The 25,036-nt window shown below is 39.9% G+C and overlaps 1 protein-coding gene across 1 annotated transcript; it reads left to right on the forward strand.

The window, feature by feature from the left end:
• Positions 1-93: 93 nt before the first annotated feature.
• f8 (coagulation factor VIII, procoagulant component) lies at positions 94-21,862 on the forward strand. The gene is made up of 27 exons (XM_044363862.1): positions 94-373; positions 740-840; positions 1,168-1,290; positions 2,387-2,599; positions 3,549-3,731; positions 3,913-4,016; positions 4,356-4,476; positions 4,559-4,838; positions 4,930-5,098; positions 5,224-5,311; positions 6,393-6,610; positions 6,820-6,961; positions 7,058-7,267; positions 8,500-9,305; positions 9,434-9,576; positions 10,273-10,438; positions 10,549-10,788; positions 11,045-11,273; positions 11,362-11,544; positions 14,098-14,214; positions 17,712-17,783; positions 18,020-18,105; positions 18,213-18,368; positions 19,449-19,593; positions 19,723-19,865; positions 20,826-21,008; positions 21,423-21,862. The coding sequence occupies exons 1-27, from the start codon at positions 237-239 to the stop codon at positions 21,576-21,578; spliced, it is 4,914 nt and encodes a 1,637-aa protein (XP_044219797.1). The 5' UTR covers positions 94-236; the 3' UTR covers positions 21,579-21,862.
• Positions 21,863-25,036: the final 3,174 nt, after the last annotated feature.

The following is a 25,036-nucleotide window of genomic DNA, read 5'->3' on the forward strand; positions in this document are numbered from 1 at the left end:
AAGGTCTTATCTGATTCTTTCACAGCAGAGCGTGAGCAATCTCACTCACACACTCTTGGTGTGTAACCAGCACGCGCCCCCACACGCCCCCACGTGCAACTTCAGTTTCCCAGTTATTTCTCCTCTCCTCTCCCCACCCCCAGCCCTTTAAATATTTCAGCCCGCGGGAAGAGCACCAGAGCCGGGACAGACTTTTAAGTTGGGACACCGTGGAGCCGACAGGTGCGCACACCGCGATGCGAGCGACGTTTCTTCTGCTGCTGCCGCTCCTCTGCTCCGTCGCAGAGGCTGCTGTTAGAGAGTATTATATTGCAGCTGTAGAAATCGGTTGGGACTATATCCACGACGATGGTGACCCAGCGACCGACCAAAGGTGAACTTTTTTTTTGTTGTTGTTTAATTTGAACAACTCACTCCTGGTGGGCAGCACACTGCATGAATGTCCTTTCTGAAATGTCATTTAGTCCTCATATCCTGTTTCCAGAGGTCAGTTCTGTTAAATCAACTGGAAAAATACAGCAACAAGGATTAGGACAATTAAGCTTGCTTCCAATACAAGTTCATGTTTTTTAGGAATTCATTAGAAAGTGTTAAACATAATAACAAATTAACAATGACTTAAGACAGGTAAAATGAATGAAGGGGGGTGTTATAGTGTTTTCTGGCAATTGTCTCATCTATTTTAGTAGTTTGGTTTGGTTCAAGTGATTTTTATATCTTATTTTGTTGTTGTTTGTAGGAGAAAATTCAAAGATATTCCTCAAAAATATATCAAGGCAGTTTACAGGGAGTACACAGACTCCACATACACTGTCCCCAAGCCGAGACCAACTTGGACAGGTAGGTCTCCACTGATGTTGCTCTTTATTATACACTTCTTGCGTCTTTGAAATATCTGATTACTTAAAACATAGACTTTCTGTCATTACATCAGTTTTTGTTAGGATTACAACAACTCCAACAACCAATATTTTTGAGCACAAATTAAATACAGAAACAAACAAATCAGAACCAGAACCTGAAATCTCATACAAATATCATACTTTTTTAAAGACAGGACACATGTTGAACCTTCATAGTTGTCAGTTCTGTTTAGAGCATATACAGAATATCTTCAGATTTTTTTTATTACTAATTGTTAAAGAAAATTGTGTCACATGGTTGCAGGTATTCAAGGTCCGGTGATCCTTGCCCAGGCTGGCGACAAGGTGGTGGTCCACTTCAAAAACCTGGCCTCTCAGTCCTACAGTATCAGCCCTGTGGGGATCACCTACTGGAAGCAGTCAGAAGGTACCGAACTGAACTTTTTTCATTTCTCTCTTGCACACCATCACAAAGTGTTTGTTAGTCAGCAGCATTCTGTTCTGTTTGCGCAAGTTGTGACCAAGAGCTTGACTCATAATCAGTTTTCTATGTGAAGTCTAGATTACACCGTAGATGACACAATGGCAAAAACACAAAAAGCTTATAAACTCACTCTTCTGATGCTACTGTAGATTAAGGAGGAATCTTAGTCAGGCCGCCACACGCAACCACAAGCGTTCATGGGAAAATTACTGTTTATTATGACAATATACACAGTATACACGATAAAGCAATACACAGGAATAAGGATATAAAGGTTGCCTCCTTGTTCTTAAGAAATTACTCAGCAACGGTTTCCATTATCTTCTGTGTGCAGATTTGTAGCCGCATGTTAGAGCCAAAAGGTCAGGTCAGCCTTACAGCAAGAGTGTGAGCATGAAAGAAAGGCAGGAAACTAACTTAAGTATATAAAACAATTTTTAAAAATGTGGGTTTAAATGCCTTTAAAATACAAAACAAAAACAAAAAGCAATTGCATATTTTGTCTGAGAACTCACAGAGGCGTTATTCATAAGAGAGAAGGCACTGGCATGTGTCCTAATGCATGTCAGCTGTAGATCCAAAGCAGTCAGTTCCTGTAAACGGCTCACATCTTCCTGCCACAGGGTAGATATAACTATGACTGAGTTTATCATAATCGGAGAAGCTGCTTCTGTCACGTTCAGGAATGTGCTTTCATGAAGCAAATCTAATCATGTCAATGTGTAACATGTAGGGTGAGGGAAAGGTTGTTGCTTGTGTGTGCGTGTTGCTGCAGCATACACTGTGGTCTTGCTGATACAAAACATCTAGTTTTATTTCCTGTTTTAGTTACTTGACAATTTCTTGAGTTTTTTTTTGTCCTTCAGGATAGTATCTCTTTGAAATTACAATTACTTTATTTATTTTTCCCAAGGTGGATTTAACTAAGGTGTATGCATTCTTTTAATTGCTCATCTTACCCCACATTGACAGCAGTTTTCCTGCTTTGAGACCACAAGCGCTTCTGAATCAATACAGAGGCTGTGTCTTTTCCCTCCAGGAGCCGGGTATGATGACTCCACAGCGGGCCAGGAGAAGGAGGATGACGCCGTCTCTCCCGGTGGATACTATGAGTATGTGTGGGACATCAGCCCAAAGGACGGCCCCACCGCCAGTGACCCCGAGTGCCTCACCTACTCCTACTCATCCCAGGTGGATACAGTCCGTGACGTCAACTCAGGACTCATCGGTGCCCTGCTCATCTGCAAGTCAAGTCAGTGTGTGCGGGAGGTCAAAGACAGTCAACAGTCATGCATTTTGTCTTGTCAATATTGTATCTTTCTATCATGTACTGTTCTGTAAAGCTCTTACTAATAATTGACACCTTGTCTCATCATCTCATTACTCATTAACACATACTCTTATAAACACCATCCAAATTCAGACAGACACAGATTTCAATTGAAGCTTGTTAGAGGATGAAAAATTCTCATTGATTTAAGAAAACTTTCATTAAAAACTGTTTTTCTTGGTAAGTTAGACTTAAATCCGGTGAAAAGGACAATGAGGTATTTAATAATATAAAGGCTAGCTTTATGCTAATAAGCGCCATCTAGCTGTGACTCGATAGCCTAGCTGTTCTTTCAAGCTCAAAATAGCTATATTGTATTGCTATAGGTAAGATATGAGAGGAAATATAGTCCATAATGCTATGCATATGAAGTGAAGGTCTACTCCAGTGACTTAGTATTGCACTTCTGTAAAATCGGGGGACTTGTAGGAAACAGATTTTTTAAAAGATTGGTCAAAAGTCTGGTCAAAAATATCCTGACTTACTATGACTCAGACTCCAAAAACACAGGATCCTATATTTTGCATGATGCAACTTGATGGCACCTTTCATCAGACTCTCCATTACTGATAATGGCTTTAAAACTCCTTCAGAACTATTTTCACTGGCTGAGCAGTACTCTTCATGACAAGTAAAGTGAACTTTATGTGTAAAGTCGGTGGAGTGTCCCTTGAATTCTAGTTTTCCAGTTAGCTGAATTGCAAAATTGTCCATTTATTTCACACTGTCGCAAATGTTTGGAAAAGATGCACTGGAGGTTTATCTCACTCTATAGAAAAGGGGGTGAAAAGTCATTTTTTTTATTTTTTTATGTACATTTATGAAATAATTATTACTGATGTACATACTGTATGTGTGTGTGTTCTTCCAGGTGCATTCACAGAAGACGGCCAGAGGAGAAATCCAGCGTTTGTCCTGCTGTTTGCGGTGTTCGATGAGACCAAGAGCTGGTATGGGGAGATAGGGGAGAGGAAGAGCAGAGAGAAGTTCCGGAGGAGTGCCGGCAGGAAGAGTTACCACACCATCAATGGATATGTCAACTCTACATTGCATGGTAAATAACCACATCGGCTGCAGCCAGGGAGTTTGTTCCATGTAGTCATATTGTAATGTTAAGTGTTGCTAACACTGTGCGCTGCTGTATCAGTGTCTGCACTGTATGTAGTCTGCACAGGAATTTGTCCTCACTTCCTGTATGTGTGTGTGTGTGTGTGTGTGTGTGTGTGTGTGCGTAGGTCTGACAATGTGTCAGGGCCGTAATCATGTGTTTTGGCATTTGATTGGGATGGGAACAGCTCCAGAAATCCACTCCATTCAGTTCCAGGATCACTCTCTGCAGGTAATTCAGGTTTTGAGAAAAAAATATTCACAGTAAACAGATTTAAAGGTTAAAGGATTTTTTTTACACTTATGACTTTATGGGCTAAATACTGTAGAAATAAGTAATGGTATAAATATAAAAATGCACTATGAACACTGTGCAGTTCATTGAATTCTTATTTTACAATTAAGATGATTATAGAAAAGAAAAATATTCTTTTGTTTTCCTTGTCACAAATCAATTTCAATTTATCAATTTTGTTTTGCTAATTTATAAGTTATGCTAATTTATTACTTATCATATTCTTGCTCAAACTAACTGTGTTAAAGAGTAGAACATTCGCTTTGGTTTTTCCAGGTTTTGAACCATCGAAAAGTCACCATGGAGGTGACCCCTATGACCTTCACCACTGCAGAAATGAAACCCTCCACTGTAGGCCGCTTCCTGATCAGTTGTCAGATATATGCTCACCGCCACGGTAAGAAAGGCCGATTCAGATTGGTTTCCCTGCATCCTATGAATCATAACTGATTGCTAATTTGCACTGTTGCTGTGTCAAGATGGCATGAACGCTTGGTTCACGGTGGAGAAGTGCCCAGACCCCGTCGCTCTGCCGGGGCCTGACATGCGTAATGTCAATTACGGGGATTACGAGGACGGCAGTGAAGAGTTCAACGATGAAGATGATGATAATCTGTTCAACACCATAAGCTTTCAAGCCATGAAGCCACAAGTGCAAGCCAGAAGCAACAGGGGACAGCAGCATAAAATCTGGGAGCATTACATCGCCGCTGAAGAGGTCACCTGGGACTACGCTCCTCATCTCAAACCCACAGACAGGTAGGAGAAAGAAGGATCGGGGAGGAAGAAAGAGAATAGGAATTGTTGATTTGAATTGAATTGATAATTTCTTTTCTCTTTGCCACATCAGTGAGTTGCAGTCGGGATATTTGCCTGCAACTCCTCATCACCTCGGCTACAAGTATAAAAAAGTGGTGTATGTAGAATACACAGACAGATCTTTCACTCAGAGGAAGAACCCTGACAAGATAACACTGCTGGGTCCATTGCTGAAAGGAAAAGTCAACGATCAGGTCCATGTAAGTGAGTCAAAGGCAGAAAATATTGGAATTTGTGAATAAGAGACTTGAGCTAAAACAGCAGAATACACAATCTTTGTATAACTTTCTATTGATCTTCCACTGGCTTTGAATTTTGTTTCCAGATCACATTCAGAAACCTGGCCAGTCGCCCTTTTAACATCTACCCCAATGGCCTTTCCAAGATCTCTCCAATGCATAAATCCACAAATGGTAAGCTTAAGCACCGACACAAATCTTGTACCTGTAAAATTTAATTGGTTCTCTCACAGTTTGAGTGCTCCTAACTTAAAGGCTCAGTGAAAAGGCAGTTAGAGTGTCTTTAGTCTTTAGATGTATTTCTGAGTGAAAGGGGAAGGGTATCATTTCAAGTGGAATTTTCTAATTATTTGGGGATTTGATTGGATTGTTAAAAAGTGGCCAAACTAGCGTGAGTCTCTGGAGGATTATTGGACTCTAAATACACCTCCCCAGCTGCGCTATATTACAAGGCAGAGAAGGAGCAGAAAATTAATAAGACCTCAACCACAAAGTTTTGCCCTCTGAAATCTGAACAAACACCCTCAACCCATGACCCATTAGAGGGATTTTATATATATAGTAAATACTTAGAAATGCTTTTTTTTGTTACACATATTTGGCATATACCAAGATATAAGTAATATATACAGTACCAGTCAAAAGATCTGAGTGTTTAAAGCCACTATCTGTACAAATTTAACTTTGACTTTGATGCCCCCAAAAAACAGGCTGACATCTACCTTCACTCCAAAATCTTCCAACCCACATCACTGGGATAGATGGGCTGAAAGCAACACATAGACTGTGCCGATATTCACTAGCATTATCTCTCATTTTTCTGCAACCAAAATTATGCAATTTAAGTACTTTGAAAGATGGTATAATAACAAAGAAAATCTACATCCAAATACAAAAGTTTAAAATTGGGAAGTCCTATCACAGGAAGTCCTATTACAAAATATTAAAATACCTGTGATATATAATAATAATAATAATATACAAAATCAAATTCAATTGAAAAGGAAATATTTCATTAAAGGCGTTCTTTGCTATTATAGTTATTTTGTGCAGCATTGTATTGGACTCTTTCTCTGCCTACATTTTTACTCCTAGTAATATTACTATCAGCAATACATGATTTAAAACCCCCCTAATCTTGTAGTTGTAATTCTGCCACCAATGATGGAGTGCATTTTGTATTCTGTGTGTTTGCTTTGTAAACATTTCAAATGCCCAATATCAAAGTTTCATCTAAACTCATCAAATCAAACAGCTGCAGAGCAGGACCTGCACTCCATGGGAGTGCCCCCCAACGAGACGTTTGGCTACATTTGGAGTCTAACGACAGATGACGGGCCCTTGCCGGGGGACCCTCAGTGTCTGACTCAGCTGTATCAGAGCACTGTGTCCCCAGAGAGGGACTTGGCCTCAGGGCTGGTGGGCACCCTGCTGATCTGCAAGTATGATGCCCTCGACAACCAAGGACGCCTGGTAAGAAGAATTATACATTTATGTATTGATTCATATGCTGAAGCTGCACATATATCACTTGTAGACACACTGCTTTATACATGCTAAAGCCCTAAGAAGAGTCTAAATGCAAGAAGATGCAAGCCGAAATGCTGCCTTTCACCTGTTCTTATGTAATTTAATATCCTGTGTCTCCTCTATTTTTATCTATTATTTATTGTTGCATGCAGTTGGGGCCAGATAAAGAGTCGAGCCTGATATTTGCTGTCTTTGATGAGAACAGAAGTTGGTACATCAACGAAAACATTCAATCCAGTCAAAACTCCTCCTCCACTTCAGATGCTGAATTTTACAACTCCAATGTCATTTACAGTGAGTTCACCTTGGAGTCACTTTCCAATCTTCTACTTCGAGCTGAGCTGAACTGAAACAAAAACATGCTTGTGTTGAATTTCCATCTTCCTCCAGGTGTGAATGGCATTATGTTCAGTGGGCGCCAGTTTGTGATGTGTCAGACTGATGTCACCTTCTGGCACGTGGTCAACGTGGGCACCCAGAGTGACTTCATCTCTGTCTACTTCACGGGAAACCTCTTTCAGTACCACGGCCTCTACCAGTCCGTCCTCACCCTCTTCCCCATGACTGGCGTGACTGTTCCCATGGAGACCGAGCTGATAGGTAATTGAAGTTTTAGTTATATACAATTCTCTGTGAAAGCACAAACAATCTCATTGGTTAGATAATGTTGATGGGTGTAACCAAACTTAAAGCAATTAATTTATGACTTTGAGATTTAAGATAATGGAAAGCCACAGACTATCTGACATAGATCATGTTTGGCTGGCATTTGTGGCTGGTCATAACCTGGAATGTCAGCTCTGCTAACTATAGGTCCAATATCTAGATAATGCTAAATGTAGACTGCAATTGCCTCAAATTACAAAAATGTCCCTAAATCTGACACAAATATACAAACAGGATTATTTGGTATAAAATAATTTGACATCATGGTGTGTCTTGGAAGCCTGTACTCCAGTGTAACTTTGATGCAGTAGAAATATATTATTAACAGCTAGAGTTCCCACAGAAAGAAAAAATAAAAGATAAAATTGTTCAGATACACATTAGATTCAGCAGCTAGTTTAATATGTTTACATACAGTTTATATATTTGGACAAACATAAGAAAATAATGATTCTAATTAGGAATCTAATAAGGGAACACAACACTTGACTTGACATCTTATCACAGTCTCTTGACTGAGGAGGTTGAGAGTTGATTTTCCAGTCTACTTTGTACATCATGGTAAAATCTGACAGTCTATAAGCTGACAGTGTAACAGACAGAGTAGGCCTACGCTGCTTATCCCGCTTCAATGCAGGTATAGTTAACAAATCATTTAAGCAAAAGACTACATAAAACAATCCATCTCAAACATACTGCGAATTGTTGCTTTGGGCTGACTGGGTTGCAGTATTTACTATCCTGAGGTGTAGGATTGTAGTAGAACATTTAGGGCCTCAAACAGCACTGCTGACGCACTAATTAAAGCCACTATGTGTTAGTTTTAGGCAGCATTAGGAAAGACACTGTGGCTGACTCCTGTTTTCTACAAACAAAAATTTATTATCAGAATCATTTCAAAGATAATAAAAATTCTACACACACATGTTTTTTGTACTGGCATTTCAACAGAGATTCTTACTCTTTGTCTGGAAGTGTAACACACACCGACTGTGTTGCAAATCAGAGCGTCATTCAGTATGTGATTAAGTAGTCAAGATATAGCAGCACTGACCATCAAGACCACTGTCCTATTACCCAGTCTAGACACTTCAGGACATGCCTGTCTTTTTTCCCCCCCAAGACACAACTGAGACATATTAACTCTCACGTATCTCTTCTCTCAGGTGAGTGGGAGATCAGTGCCTTCGATGGCAGCCTCAAGAGCCGAGGGATGAGCATCCATTACACCGTTCGTCCTTGCAGCAACGGAGACCTAGTAGATCATGATGGGGATGAAGACGATTTCTTTTACATCGATCAAATAAATCCAAGAAGTAGTAGACCTCAAAATCGCACAGTGATGGTTAGAGTGTGCAAGAAACCCCTCGCTAACGATACTCAGTCAGCAGTCACCACTGGTCAAAACATCACTGTTGATGGAGACTTAGCATGCGAGCTGAAGAAAGTGACGAGGGTGACTGAGGGAGGAATCCCACAGGATATCTTGGAGGAACTAGAGAGAGGGACTGAACATGGAGGTGAAGGAGGCAACAGACGGAGACGACAGGCAGAGGGAAACTGGAGGGATGGAGACATCAGCTCTGGAGCCACAGAAGATGGAGAAACTGGGATAGAGGTTGAAGGAGAGGGTATGGAAAATAGGACTAATACTGGTGCTGAGATACAAGCTGAGGAGGGGAGTGAAACGTCAGGTGAAAAGAATGGCACAAAGGAAGAGCTTAAAGACAGCAACGAGATCTTACTGGACGGTAATCCACTGCTGAACACAAAGGTCTCAACTGTAGAAGGGAGGGATTCAAAAGAAATGGATCGAAACTTAGTGCCACAAAACCACATTCAGACTAAACCTGAGCGACAGACAGTGGATCTGCTGGGTCTCGATTACACCTACACTGCTGATAACGACAACGCAACACAGACTGATCTGTCTCTAGAGTATGATGACTACAGCGATGACTACAGTGAAGAGGTACTACTGTCTGTGTGTGTGTGTATGTGATGCATGTTCCCATACAAGTTATTCCATACACTGCATATAAGTGCCACAAACCCAAACGTCCCCCCTTCACCTACAGTAAATGCTGCATTTTATTTTAGGTGAACAGCACATCAGGTATATTTGCCACAGGTCACGTGGACCCACGCTCCAGAGGGACTAGATATCGCAACTACTACATCGCTGCAGAGGAGATCGCCTGGGACTATGGCATCAGAAAACCACATCAGCTTATCAAACCAAGGTAGGGATTATATGTCGTCCATAAGTCTGTGCTGGACTTAATAAGAATAGTTTGACGTTTCTGGAAATAGAGTGTTCGCTGTCTTGCTGAAAGTTAGACAAGAAGATTGATACTACCCTCACGTCTAAATATGAAGCTAGAGATGAGAGTTAGCCTAGCTTAGCGTAAAGACTGTTGGCGGGGGAAATAGCTAGACTGGCTCAGTCCGAAGTTCAAAAATGTACTGTTACCAACAACTCTTAAGTTCACTAATCAACATATTGTGTTTTGTTTGTCCATCTAGATACAAACAGAAATGTCAAAGGACAGTTTGTGGTTTTACAGGGTGCTGTAATGTCAAACAGCATCATACATCACTGTGAGGTTGTCGGGAAATAGTTACTCAACAAAATGTTTTTTCTGTCCTGTTTGACTGATTAAAAGTTTGACATTTCTTTCTATTTCTTGGCTGGGAAGTCACTGCCAAAAAACAGTCCTATGTAGTAATAGCAACATGACGAATTGTTGTTTTTCACTTTGGTTTTTAACAAAAAACAAACAAGATATAACATGTTAATTAGTTTTAGAGGTGCTGGCGGGGGGCTTTGTTACCTTTTGTCAGAGTCAAATGTTGAACTATTCCTCCTCCTCCTAATTTCCAATACATTACCCTAACATCCTAAATGGTCATTTTTAACTGTGTATTAACCCCTTTAGAGAGATGCGTCGCGGGATGAGGAAGTTCCTGTCAGAGTATAAGAAGGTGGTGTTTCGAGCCTACAGAAATGAAGACTTCCGTGATCCTGTAGGCAGAGGAGAGCTTCAGAGTCACCTGGGAATCATGGGGCCTTTCATCAGAGCTGAGACTAATGATGTCCTCACTGTGAGTGAGGCTATGAATATACATATACAGCTCTCTGTTCAAAACTGCTTTTTAAAACACCTAATGTTGGTGTTTGGCGACTTATGTTTTCTACTTCTGTCTTATTCAAGGTGGTCTTTAAAAACAAGGCATCCAGGCCTTACTCATTTCACCTGCAGGGAGTGTATGACCGCAGCCAGGGGGCTGGCGCTTCCCAAACCCATTCCTCCTCTGCACCACCCGGGGTCCCAGGAGAGCCTGTGGCTCCTGGGGAGGCCCGGACTTATAACTGGAGAATAAGCAAAAAACAAGGTCCCACTCAAAGTGAATTTGACTGTAAGGCTGGGGCGTACTACTCCACTGTGGACAAGGTCTGTATAGGCCTGTTTCAGTGTTATGTTTCATGGCTATTCTTAGGGGAATCTGTATTATCTTCTGTTTTGTCCTTGACTTCTGCATGTGCAAATCAGTATTATAGTTTTGAAATTTTAAGTGTTTAGCCTTAAGTGAGGCAGCAATAGTTCTTTTTGTAGGTTTGTTTTTTTCATTTTTGTAAATTCATGCTAAAAACATCAGCTATCATTATATAATAAGCAGAAAATACATATTTCTTCATTTCTGTTCCAGGAGAGGGACCTTCATTCAGGTCTGATCGGCCCACTGGTTATCTGTAAACCCGGTACCCTGCGGCCTCGTCTGAACACACAGCCAAACATCCAGGAGTTCTCCCTTCTCTTCCACACCTTTGATGAAACTAAAAGCTGGTACCTGGAGGAGAATCTGCAGCGCTACTGTGTCCCGCCATGTCAGGTGAACCCTGAGGACCCGTGGTACCATATCACCAACAAGTTTGCAGGTGGAGATAATATAGTGGATTGTTGGTGTCTTGTTGTGATTAGCTGTCATACTTTTTCCTCATAAATAACACCCACCTTTTTCCACAGCAATAAATGGTTACGTGGCAGAGACGCTTCCTGGTCTGTTGGTGGCCCAGCACCAGTTAGTCAGGTGGCATCTTCTGAATGTGGGAAGTGATGGAGAGTACCACGCTGCTCACTTCCATGGTTTGCCTTTCACTGTTCACACTGAACAACAACACCGCATGGGAGTCTACAACCTCTTCCCTGGTAAATACACGCACATATTGATATTTACAATATATGTATCATATTTATATACACATTTATAAATACGTTACATACAACCTCAACTCTATTCTTTGGTCTGAACTAATTCCACAGGAATTACTGTATGTATAAACACATACATGTGAATCACAAAACTCTTTAATATCAACCACGTTTTGTTACCTGGCAACTAAGCACGTGAGCCCAGGTGCGAACACAGACAGGCTGGAGACAGGATTGAAGTAAGACTAGTTATTTTCAGGACTGCAAGGTTAGAAGTTTAGCCAGGTGAGGTCCAGGGAGTGGTTCAGGGCTGAGCCAGGCGGAGCAGACAAGACGAGACGAGGAGCAGGAGACAGGGGCCAGAGGGCAGAGCAGGTGGAAGTGCGGGGAAGAGAGAAACAGGTTCAGACTGAGTACAAGGCCATGGGCAATTAGCAAAATGCTCATGCAGACAAGAACGGCTGGGAGCAGAGTAGGGGAGAACGGGGTAACATGAGCCACTTTTTACATTTGATGATTTTACTGCAAAATGAAAGTGTATTTGTTTCAAATAAGAGTAACTATATATACCTCAGGTTGTTGTGTACCCATGGAAATTAAAACAAGTTATCTAATTACTATGGGTTTAGAACCATGACCCATCAAAAAAAGTTAGTGCAATGGCACAACTCACCCCAAGGTAGGGGTAAATTGAGCGCTCTATGGGTAATTAGTGCTACCATTAAATACTGATATAAAAATTACACAAAATCAAACAAATTTGAGATCATTTTGAACTTTATTAATGCCATCAATTTAACAAAGGCAAAAACTCATACTTTTCAGTAAAATTATATGTTTGTGTCCTGTTGTTCAATCATCGCTGTAAACACTTTCAGTAAAGATTAAACTGTGATCTTTGTGTGTTAGCTACAGAGAGAAATGAATGTGTAAATGTGCTTTTGTGTATACAGACAGGTGACAAATTAAAGGAAAAACTGGTACAGGTCTGAATGCTTGATCCCTACAGTGAGGGGATCTGGGGGCTCTGTTATGCTTTGGGGGGCATTTCTCTGGCATGGTTTGGATCAACTTGTCCCCGTAGAGGGAAGGGTAACTGTGAATCAATACAAAGTTGTTGTGAGTGATCACCTTTATCCTATGATGAAACATTTCTATCCTGATGGGAGTGGTCTCTTCCAGGATGACAGTGCCCCCATCCAGAGGGCACAAGGGGTCACTGAATGGTCTGATGAGTATGAAAATGATGTGAATCATATGTTATGACCTTCACAGTCACCAGATCTCAACCCAACTGAACACTTATGGGAGATTTTGGACTGACGTGTTAGACAGCGCTCTCCACCACCATCATCAAAACACCAAATGAGGAAATATCTTTTTGAAGAATGTTGTTCATCCCTCCAGAAGAGTTCAGAGACTTGTAGAATCAATGCCAAGGAGCATTGAAGCTGTTCTGGCAGCATATGGTGGCCCAACACCTTACTAAGACACTTTATGTCAGCTTTTCCTTTAATTTGTCATCTGTTTGTATACACAGCATGTTTGTGTGTGGCTTAAATTTAACATCAGTCAACAATTAGGTATTTATTCATCAACACTGTAGCACTTGTAACAGTGATCAAACATTAACATGAACAGGGTCTCTCGTCTCTAGAACATCAGAAAATAATTTTTTGGGGTAAATTGAGCCATTTACTCAACTTGCCCCAATGTCACTGGCACATTTTACCCCACAACCTCCATTTTGATAAAACTGTTTCACACAGTGGCTCAGATCCACAGTTATGCTGAGTTTATGACCTTGTTTTGTATCTTATACTGACTTAAATTGACATGTAATAATGTCTAAAACTTATCTTTTTTAATTAAGATACAAGACTGATAACTTTAATAACATGATGAATTCACTTGGCATGACAAGAATAACTTTTTTGATCTGTTTTGCTGACCACTCTCTCCATGTGCTTGAGTCCAAGATGGATTGAGTAATGTGAACTGTACTTTCTTAATTTGTGGTCACATGATTACTTTTGCTTATAGTTACCTAGATAAAGGGGGTGGCTCATTTTACCAACTGGCTCTACTTACCCCGTTCTCCCCTACTGACTGAACAGAGGCTTTCATCTGGCAGAGCTGAGAATATATAGGCGGGGTTGATTGCAGGATTAGGTGCCACTGGGGGGGGTTCTGGGGTTCTGCTCTGACTCTGGCGCACCTGTGTCCACTCAGACAATCACAGACTCAAGCCCAAACACACAAGGAGAAGAGGGAGAGAGGCACTGGGGGTGTGACAACAATTAGGAAGACACAGATGTGGAGGGAGTGTCTGGGAAGACAGCAAGAGCAGATGTCACATGTTTTTAATTCTAAGGCTAGTAGTAACATTATGGAAAAAGTCCAGTTGTGAGAGCAGTTTCCTAATATGAAGCCTGGCAGAATAATCTAGGTTCCATCCTACTCTTATCTCTGTTCACGCACTTAAACTCTGAAATAGTTATTCTTGACTCTAAATGTATGACATTACTCTCTGTTGCTCTCCCCCTCCAGGTGTGTTTGGCACAGTGGAGATGAGACCCCCCACAGTCGGCACATGGCTGGTGGAGTGCACCATAGGAGACTACCAGCTGGCTGGAATGAGGGCCAAACTACTGGTCTATAATCCACGTAGGTACACATGTCACATACTGTATCTGTCAAAAATATTGTTTCTAATGTAATACAAGCTACAATCTAATATATAATTAGAGTAGGAATAGTGGATTTTGACTAGTCTCCTATCATTTGGTCCAGAGTAAAATATCCCATCAGTAACTGAATGGATTGATATTAATTTGGTACAGATTTCAGGGTCACCAGAGGATGAATCCTGACTTTTCATTTAGGGCCATCAACAGGTCACAATTTCCACTTTAACACACAGTTTATGAAAGGATGTCTCTAAAGTGACTGAGTCAGTAAATTTTAGCATATAACGCTTACATGCTAAAATATGTTACTAAAATGCTAAACAAAGTCTCTGAGGCAACTATATGAAGACTGACTGGAACTGGCAGAATATGCTAAATATTACATAATAATCATATATATATATTATATTAGGTATCCAATTAATAGGCCATACAATATATTTGTTGCATGCTAACATACTAAGATTTATAAACCAAGAGCTAAGAGAAGCTAAATCTCGTTTTTATTTCAATATTTTGAATGAGGCAAAAGGCAACAGTAAATTGATCTGGCAAAACATCGATAATCTCACAAGGAGATTTTAAACTCAAAGTACAGGGAAAGTTAATTGAAGATCATCTTACTGTTGCCTCTGTCTTTAATAATTTTTTTCTTGAGTCTGTAAATGAGTTAGGAAAAAAATTTACGCAAAGGAAACTGGATGCTACACGCCAGGTTTTCGAGCTGGTAGAAACTAATGAGTTACAAGTAAATAAAATCATCAACTCCTTAAAAAGCTCCAAAAGTAGAGATGCTTTCCAATTTGACACCATGTTTGTCAAATCACACAAAGATATTTTAACTCCCCCTATTGCTCATTTAATTAACTTGTGTTTTAAACACAGTTCCTTTCCTGATGACTGGAAACGTGCCATTGTCATGCCTATTTTCAAATATGGAGACCGCCTTGAAACCAGTAACTACACTGCCAGTACTCTCGAAGGTTGCTGAGAAAGTTGTCATTAAACAACTGACAACATATCTTAATACAAGCAATTTTGGTCTACATTATATGCAATTTGGCTTTAGAGCAAATCATTACAACGAAACTGCTACCTTGCACTTAATAGAGCAAATTAAATGGTGACTTGACAAAGGAGGAGTAGTTGGTGCTGTATTTTTAGATCTGCGCAAGGCATTCGACACAGTCAATCATAATCTTTTAATATCAAAGCTCTCTAAATTTAACTTCTCATCTGGAGCACTGGCATGGATGTCTTCATATTTATCTAATAGGAGACAACGTGTTAAAGTTGGTGACACACTGTCCAGTAACATGAAGTGCACAATGGGTGTTTCACAAGGGTCAGTGTTAGGTCCCCTATTATTTAGCCTATATATTAATCATCTCCCTCAACAGTGTCATGATGCAGAGTTGTGTACACACATGCAAAAACAGCTGAGTTAGCTGCTGCAAAGCTAGCGATTGCATTGGAAAGGATCACACATTGGCTTGATCAATCATGTCTGAGTCTAAATGTAAACGAGACAAAGGGTATGTTTTTCTCTAAGACTATGGTACAACCTCCTAACGCTGATATTCTCATCAAAGGTGAAAAAATCGACATAGTTACTGATTTTAATATCTTGGTGTGACACTGGATCCAAATTTGAACTTTCAGAAACATGTTAAAAAAAACGGTTAAAACCATTAAGTACAACTTAGCAAATTTTAGACATATTAGAAACTGTCTCTCTTTGGACGCAGCCAAGATATTTATGCATGCTATGATTCTTTCTCATATGTCTTATTGCATCACATGTTGGGGGCAGGCTGGAGAAACAGCCATAAAACCTCTTGAGTCTTTATACAAATGAACTCTAAAAACTCTGGACAAAAAGCCAATGCATTTCCATCACTGTAGGGTACTGGAGAAATACAATTTACTGAGCTTTGACAATTTTAGATTATTCTCAAATTTGTGCCTAGTTTATAAAATTTTAAATGATTTGGCCCCTCCTCCACCATGCGACTTTGTGTATACTTGCTCAGTAAGTTCTATTAGATCCTCCAGAATACCCTCTATACTAGATTGTACCATACCATTTCGTCGCACTGCATTTGGGCAGTCAGCTTTCTGTGTGAAAGCACCACTCAGTGGAATGCCCTACGTGATTATATGAAGAACTGTAGTTCTATCAATGCATACAAGGCCAAATTAAAAAATCAACTAAAGACGAATCAGCTGTGTGACCACTGAGCCTAGTTTACATTATTCATTTTTAATTGACATTGTAGGTGTATGTGATGTGCTGTTGTGTGTGGCTTTGTATTTTCTATGGCGTGTTCTTTGTGAGGTTTTTGTTTGTTTGCTTGTTTGTTTGTTTTTTGTTTTTTGGTTTTTTGTTTGTTTGTTTTTTGCTTTGTACTGTTTGTTGTTGTGTTGTTGTATGTCTTGATTATAATGGACTACGGATGCAAATTAGCTTCAAGCTAACTCCGGTGCAGTGCATCATTTATGCTTAATACTGCACACTGTCCTGTTCAATAAATCAAATAAAATCAATCATACTAAGATGCTGATGTTACATGCTCAACATTAGCATGTAAACATCCAACAGTTGCTAATGTAGGCTACATGCTAACTGTAGGCATGTTTTCATGCTAAAATTAGCACTTTAGCATGCTACTTTTAGAATTGAGGTCGGAGCACAGCTTAGCCGCTACACATGAGTACAGTAAAGTACAGCTTAGACTGAAACTGAAAGTTGAGCTGAGTCTGACAGTGAAGAGCTGAGCCTGACATGCTGAGTCTGTAATGGTCACTTTTAAAGAACATAAACCTTTTTGATTTAGTAACAAAATACCTTTTCCTGTTACATCACCCTTATTTTTACCACACTATTGTTAAAGATCTAAAAAGAGAGAAGTCTGTTAAGTTTTTTGTGAGTTCATCATTTTGTTTTGTGTTGTGTAATGAGCCTTGCAGAGATTTTGCAACACCAGAAATGTCATTAATGACAGTTGTAGTAAATGCCTTCACGCTTGTCTCTGCACTTTGAAATGTTTCATCACATCGTATGAATTATGGCAGAGGCTTTTCCCATATTTTAAACACTGTAAAGTATTGAGTTATTGTTTCATTTATGGGGCTTTTTAATAAATGATGATTTCTCACATTACTCAGACAAAAATCTGAGCTAAAATCTGTAAAGCTACACATCATTTCCATAAATGTTAAAATCCCAAATCCGAGTGTACTTGCCCCTTTTCATATACTGTAAAGATTAAGCATGATGTTCTATCAATTTCTGATGGTTTCAGGATAAGTAATAAATGGCATTGTTAAAGTGTGGAACCACCTAGTTCTGTACAGTCTAGGTGTATTAAGTAAAGAGAAATGTATTTCGGGAATTTCTGAATGGGATAATTATGTGCACCTTCAAATTTGACATGCATTAATAAGCTGGAATTTTCTCGTACTGACATGCAGGGTGTGTCTCGCCTCTGGGAATGAAATCGGGAAGGATAGAGGATTTCCAGATGACAGCATCTGATCACAAACGTAAGACAACATTTATTTCTTGTTTTTTTTTTTTTCATTTTATATTACAAGCACACAAGAATACACTTCATACTTGTTTATACTTGCAGAGAGATGAAGCGCTTGCCACAAATAACCAGTGCACTGATGAAAATGATAATAGCCCAGTCATCGCCACCAGGCAGCTTTATGAAATCTGAAAGCCTAGAAATTATTACTAACTTGGATTATAACCGTGTTTGCATATGTGTTTCCAGCTGGCTGGGAGCCAAGGCTGGCAAGGCTGGATCAGTCGGGTTATATCAATGCTTGGATGGGCAGAAACAAGATGTCATGGATACAGGTTAGATACACAGATTTCCTCTGCTCAGCATTTATACTGATCTTCGTCATGTTCACATGTAAGCAGAGACGGAGCACAATGAAATGTGATGCCGTGTGTGTTATTAGGTTGACCTCCTGAAGCCCATGCTGCTGCATGGTGTGCAGACGCAGGGAGTCAGATCAAAGCTGAGGGACAACTACATCTCACTTTTCAACATCTCCTACAGCCTGGACCAGGAGACGTGGACCATTTACAGAGGAAACGACACTGGAAAGAACCGTGTATGTCTTCTACTGTGGTAGCATCTGTTACACTTGGGTTAGGGTTACTATTTAACAGCAATAACATGTTGATTCTTCAGTTTTAGCAGAAACTGAACCTGGAATACAAGCAGTAATGGAACAACAATGGAACAGCAGATTAATACACTATGTGCTAAATACACTGACATAATTTAATTGAAGTTCTAGATACAGTGTAGAATATGTTATGTGTATTGTGAAAATATCTATTGCGAAATATTTCACAATCAAAAAGCAGCAATTCTTGAACCATCTCCTCCTAAAAACTGATGCAAAGCAGTTTACTTTCTATTTACCAGAGATGGTGACAACATCATTAAAATAATCTAAAATTTAAACTATCCTACACAACTTCTTTGTAATGACTCAACAAGTGGTTTTGTATTTTTAGCCTATTTACTACAAATTCTGTATATTTAACATTTTTGCAGAGCCAAAGCTTGCTGTTTGGCTAAAAATGTATTTTCTAACCACCAGTCAGACATTGTTTTCAGTTAGTTTCAACTAAAATTTCAAATCAACTTGCAGAGCCTTGATTTATAATCTGGTTGTTGGTAAATTAACATTTCACCTACCTCATAATTTTTGTCAAAGAAGAATTGTCATTGCATGGTAATACATTTGTGAGCAGGTACCATTTTGGAAGCTGCTCTTGGTTGTGCATTTACAATCTCAGAAAATTGATCCAAGAGGACAAAAAAAAAAAAAAAAGTTAAACCTAACCCTGCATTAAAAAGGTAGCTGTTCAGTAGCTGGCCGTGGGTGTTTGAGCAGTAATAATGGCACCAAGAGGCAGAGTTTAACCATGGCATGATGCTGTTAAATTGTAAAATAAATACAGTAAAGGCAGATTTTTTTTTAATGTAATGCATTGCCTATCTCAAGCAAGTTTCTAGTCTTTGCAAGTTAAGAGAGAAGGAAACCAACTGTTTCCTGGAATGTTGGAAATCAGCCCAAAAACGTGTGCTCTGTTATGATTTAGAGACTGCTTGGCAGTTACTCATTTGTAGGTCACTACCGACATGATCCTTTAAATCTGTTTGTGTGGCTCTGTTTTAGGTTTTTCGTGGCAACATCGACAGCTCCAAGGTGAAAGAAAACCGCTTCTTTCCACCATTTGTGGCCCGCTACATCAGGATTCATCCATACGCATTTATGCACAGCCCTGCACTCCGAATGGAGTTGCTGGGCTGCGATCTTAACAGTGAGTTTTACTTACAGTAACAGAATTTATCTCAGTGTTCATTTTAATGTATGAAAGTGCTGAGAATGACTCATGATTTGTGTATGTGTGTGTGTGTGTGTGTGTGTGTGTGTGTGTGTTTGTGACCAGGCTGCTCTCTCCCTCTCGGGCTCCAGAAGATTCCTGACAGCAGCTTCAGTGCCTCCTCAACTCATTCATCCCTGCTGCGTACCTGGAGCGCCAGCCTCGCCCGCCTCCATCAGGAAGGCAGCGCCAACGCCTGGAGGCCGGAGGTGAGTGGTGTTTTTTTTTTTTTTTTTTCATGTCTTAAACACACATTTTAATGAAAAAGCCACGTTGAACACCTCTTGTTTCTCACTCTAGATTAGAAGCCAGTGTTGTCCATAATAACTGCTCTCCTTTCATTATTTTATCCTGTTGTTCCTCCTCTCCTTTCTTCTGCAGCTTATCATTTTCACACTTTGCAGCACTGAGCTGTAGAGGTGTGATTTGTCCTTCTGTTGACTGTTGAGCTTTTATTAAAGGTCACATGCCAAACAGTAGCACTTGTGATCTCTGGCTGAGGTCAGCCACTGTGGGTCAGCAAACAGAAACATAACTTCTACTGAATGGTGTCCTAACAGGGCTGCAAAAGCCTAAAGACTTCAGATGAATAAATATTTTAAAGTTTTTGCACAGTAGCTGCAGCCAGCTTTTCTACATTGTTTTTTAACATTCATATAAGCAGGAAAACAGAAGAAAACAGGGTAAAAAATATAATGGGACCACCTTGACTTACTTTTCCTTGTTTATATAAATGGAAGAGTTTTGGTTTTAAAAGGAAGGTGGCACTTGGCTCTCTTCTCTTTTATTCAGGGACTTTTCCTGTAGCCAAACAACTCTTCCTTATCAGTGAAAACCTATTTTTATTATGAATGATGGATAAAGGCCTTAAACTGGGGGTGGGGGGAATCCCAACACGAACAGTTAATCTGGTTTTCTCCATGTGAATCCATATTAGTGGAAAAACAGTGGAAAAAGAGATGCGCTGCCAGGAACATGTCCCTTGTTTACCAGTTTCCTAGACGTCTTAGAGAAATGTGGGAGAGGGAGTCCTTGGTTTGTGGTGTTTCCTTTTGCTCTCTCTTTCTAAAAAAACACACCACTCTTATGTGTGTTACATAATTTATTTGGCTTTGTCTTTTTGTAGAACTTTCCTGTCTTTAATTCAAAACATCTCCTCTGTCCCGCAGTACAATAACCCGCACGAGTGGCTACAAGTGGACTTGGGGTCGGTCAAACGCATCACAGGCGTGGTGATGCAGGGAGCGAAGTCACTGCTGACACCGATGATGGTGACAGAGTTCTCAGTGACCGTCAGTCACAATGGACACTCCTGGAACAGCGTGTTAGAGGAGAGATCCCATGGAGAAAAGGTACACCAAGTTTTCCAGTGTCAGCTCACATGATACAGCTTCCTGCCTGACCACAGCTCCATAAAACTGTGTATAAAACTGCAGTGACTCCTTCGTTCTTTATTCATTTCATGTATTCCCTCATGTAATCAGTGATGTAGACGGGCTACTCCATCTCACAGTTTCCATTAGTTACATAGATGATTGAGTCACTGTTGTAAAGAGCTGACAACTCACCAAAAGAATCCCATCACACAGTGTTCTAATGTTTTAATGACACATAGTTGACTCAAAGCGGTGTATGAAAACCCCCAATAAAACATTTGTGTAAAAAGATTGAAAAAAAGATTGTTTGCTGATTCTAATCTGTATTTATATTTGCGGTCCTTTTGTGTGTCACCTCTTCATTTCTTTCCTCCTTTTTTCCCTCCTCAGATCTTCCCAGGAAACAGCGATCCAGACGAAGAAGCTCTCAATGTTTTTGATCCTCCTCTGTTCGGCCGTTACCTCCGCATCCACCCGCGGGGTTGGATTAACGACATCGCTCTGCGTCTGGAGGTGCTGGGTTGCGACACGCAGCAGGGGCTCTGACACACCGCTGGACAAACCCACCAACTGCACGCAGCATAATTTTAGAAATAGCGTAGGTGTAAACGAGGCCTCAGTGTTTTAACAGCTGAGCTACAGTATTTAGCTTTGCAGCACACAGCTGTGCTAACTACAGAGCACACCTTTTGAATGTAAGCTTGTGTAAATATTTCAGACTCAGATGGATGTATACAGTTTGAATGGTTGTTATATATCATTGGAAAAGTTTGTATTAATGTATTTTTCTGCTTTATTAGAGTTGAAATAAACACTGAAAGTTTCCCTGGCATTCATTTCTGGACTCTCTTGTGCACACAAACACAGAACAAGGGCAGACACGCTCCCCTCTCCGATAAAGTCAAAATGTTAACAATTATGTGTGTTTCCAAAAGTCTTATCCAAGTTCAGGTGTGAGTTCAAACTCGAACAACAAGATAAATCAAGTGCTTCTCGATGTAACAGTTTCCTGTCCTGTTCTTCATGTCTATGTCAGGAAAGGAGCTTTTGTTTGCTTTTGTTTTCTTCCCTCTTTCCAGCACATTATCTCTGTTCTCTCTTCATTCCATCTGTCCGCAGTCCAAAATGTTCTCAAACTGTTATTTTGGCTTATCCGTCTACACCAGGCACTCCCAGCATAAACAATACAGACACTCCGCTCCAACATTGTTCTGTTACAAGTTAAAGTATGCACTTGTGTTAAACAGAGGAAATCGAGTGTTTGCATGTTCACAGACAAGGATGAGGCTACTGTGTAAGCATGCTTATGTTGAAGCTGTATGTTTTGAGCCTGTGACTGTGTGAAGGCAGCGTGAAAATACGAGAGGCACCGACCTCTATCACCTTATTATCAGCTGAGGAAGTTTCTAGGCAGGTGGTGTGTTTCATTTGGACGGGACATGCGTTGGCAGACACATGGCAGTAGCACATAATGCCTGGCAGTCACACTTTATCTCTGGAAACAAAAACAGTGTCTGTGTGTCTTTCAGAAACAGACAGATCACCTGTATCCAGATTCCACTAACATTTAACACTCAAATGAAACAGAAGCAAATTCAACAGAGGGGAGCGGAGGACATGGCCTGTTTATCCAGGTGTGATCGCCTATCAGCTGCTGAGATTGTGTTCGCAGCGTGAGAAAGAACCGACTGCATAGAATACAACCCAATCTTATACAGGGGACAGCATGACCACAGCTGATGGTTTTACATAATTCACTCATGAACTTCACATTTTTGCCATCCAAAGTGTAAAATACATTTTAAAATCGATTTTCTACCTTGCAAGCAGGCTTCAATGCAACTTGAAACTTGATCAAGACAGGTGATCTGAGAGAGAAAACAATTCAACACAATTATTTCTATATTCCAAATTATACATCTGTTGCATAAAATGTAAACAACTGTTGTCATTAGCAATTATTTTGTAGATGTTTTAGTCGTTTAGTCAATGAAATCTTTGAAAATAGTGAAAAATGCTTCAAAAGTAACAGAGAAAACAAAGAAAACCAGTGAATGGTGTTTTTGCTTGATGAAGGACTTCAACACTTAATTGTTTATCAAATTTGTGAACAACCAACCGTGTCAGCACTGATGCAACTCCTCATGTTCATGTGTTTGTGGGAAACTCTAAAACTGGCTGACGAACAGCAAACCTCTTTAATGCAACACACCAAATTCACATAATCCTTTTTTGTCTCAAGTACAGTAAGTACAAATCTCTCTAAGTTCATTTCACTGAAAAACAACAGCTGCCTAGAAGAAAGGAAATGAATTCAAAAATATGTGCTGTTCCTCAGAAAATGGGTGACAGTGGGGTCAAGTACCGTAGGTTTTGTGGTTAATGGGCTAAAACATGCAATCGAGTACTTATGTCCTGTAAAGAATGGGACACCTCAACTTCTTCTTCTTCTTTTTCTTCTTCTTCTTCTTCTTCTTCTTCTTCTTCTTTAGTTTGCAGCAGACCAGAAGTCCAAGCTTGCCACTAATAGCGAAAACAAAGTTACAGCATTACACTTCAGATCTTGGGTAAACTTCAGAAAATGTATGACTTTCATCACACCAGTATTCAAATGTCAAAGGTCAATTAAGTTTAGTTAACTACCCTTACTGGTTAACCCTCCTGTTATGTTCATTTGTCAGGAACAGCAATGGTGTTCCCGGGTCAATTTGACCCAGTGCATGTTTAATTATCCAAAAGATGTCCAAAACCAAAAAAATCCTAACAAGCAGTGTGAATATTTTATTACTAACTCAATTTACATGCATGTTTGTGAGTGATTGGGATGAAATATGTCTCACAGTTCTAAAGAAAAAAATAGTCTGACATTTCTGACACCCTTTTACCTCCAGTTTGACTGCTGGGTCAAATTGACCCGAACAGTATCTATGTGATATAAACATGCAGGTCGTGGTTGCAAATATGTGAGATGAATCATTTTCATATTATATGTTGATTACACTAATTAAGGCAAGCAGAAGAAGTTTCATACTGAAAAAATGCTTTTAACTATTTTTCCTAGATCTTCAAACTTTAAAATGGGTCAATTTGACCAGGAACATAATAGGAGGGTTAAGAAAGACAGAACAGATAACAGAGAAATAGTTCCATCAGATTTGAATTTTCCAAAATTTACAAATCTATGATTTGTGTGATTTCCTTGACGTGGAACCATGAAGCCTGGTGAGTGATTGCCACACTTTCCTTTGTCACAACCTGCAAATGTGCAACAATACAGTAACTCTGCTGAGGAACTGTGATCCTCTGGTGGCTCATCAACGAGGAACGATTCTCATGAGTGACAGGAAGGAAAACTATGTGACACAACAGAAGAAATGACCAGTTTTATCACCCTCTCTCACATCACTTCCTGCCATGGTCCTGGGGGGCCCTGGCTATAAGATAGAAGAAACCAGAAGTAGGCCTTATCTACCCTCTTCTTCTTCTTCTTCTTCTTCTTCTCCATCTTCTTCTTCTCTTTCTTCATCATCCTCTTCTTCTTCTTCTTCTCCATCTTCTTCTTCTCTTTCTTCATCATCCTCTTCTTCTCTTTCTTCTTCTTCCTCTTCTCCTCTTTCTTCATTTTCCTCTTCTTCTCTTTCTTCTCCTTGGTGACATTTACAACACAGTTTGAAGTGATGATGTGTGTGTACAGAACAATAATAGTATACATTGGAACTACAATATACTATTGAGGAAGAGTAAAGACATGTAAATACCTCCATAGCAACTTTACATTTGTTAAGAATAACATTCCCAACCTTAATCTAAGTGCTTATTACTGACATTACGCACTAAACCACTATGATTTGTAGTTAATAAAGTGAATCAGCACTTTGTTGAAATATTGTTTGTATGTGTGCGTCAGTGTGGGCATACTTCTCCGTACAGTTAAGTGCCAGAACTTTCCACTCTGATGACACCAGTAAACTTGAAAAACCTCTGAAAGAACATTTCACAACCAC

This window comes from Thunnus albacares, chromosome 10 (genome assembly GCF_914725855.1).
Source record: "Thunnus albacares chromosome 10, fThuAlb1.1, whole genome shotgun sequence".
Lineage (NCBI taxonomy): Eukaryota > Metazoa > Chordata > Actinopteri > Scombriformes > Scombridae > Thunnus > Thunnus albacares.

Coding starts and splice junctions, on each gene's coding strand:
- f8 (XM_044363862.1), top strand. CDS start 237: ATGCGAGCGACGTTTCTTCTGCTGCTGCCGCTCCTCTGCTCCGTCGCA. Junction 17,784..18,019: donor GACAGCATCTGATCACAAAC/GTAAGACAACAT, acceptor ATGTGTTTCCAG/CTGGCTGGGAGCCAAGGCTG. Junction 18,106..18,212: donor ACAAGATGTCATGGATACAG/GTTAGATACACA, acceptor GTGTGTTATTAG/GTTGACCTCCTGAAGCCCAT.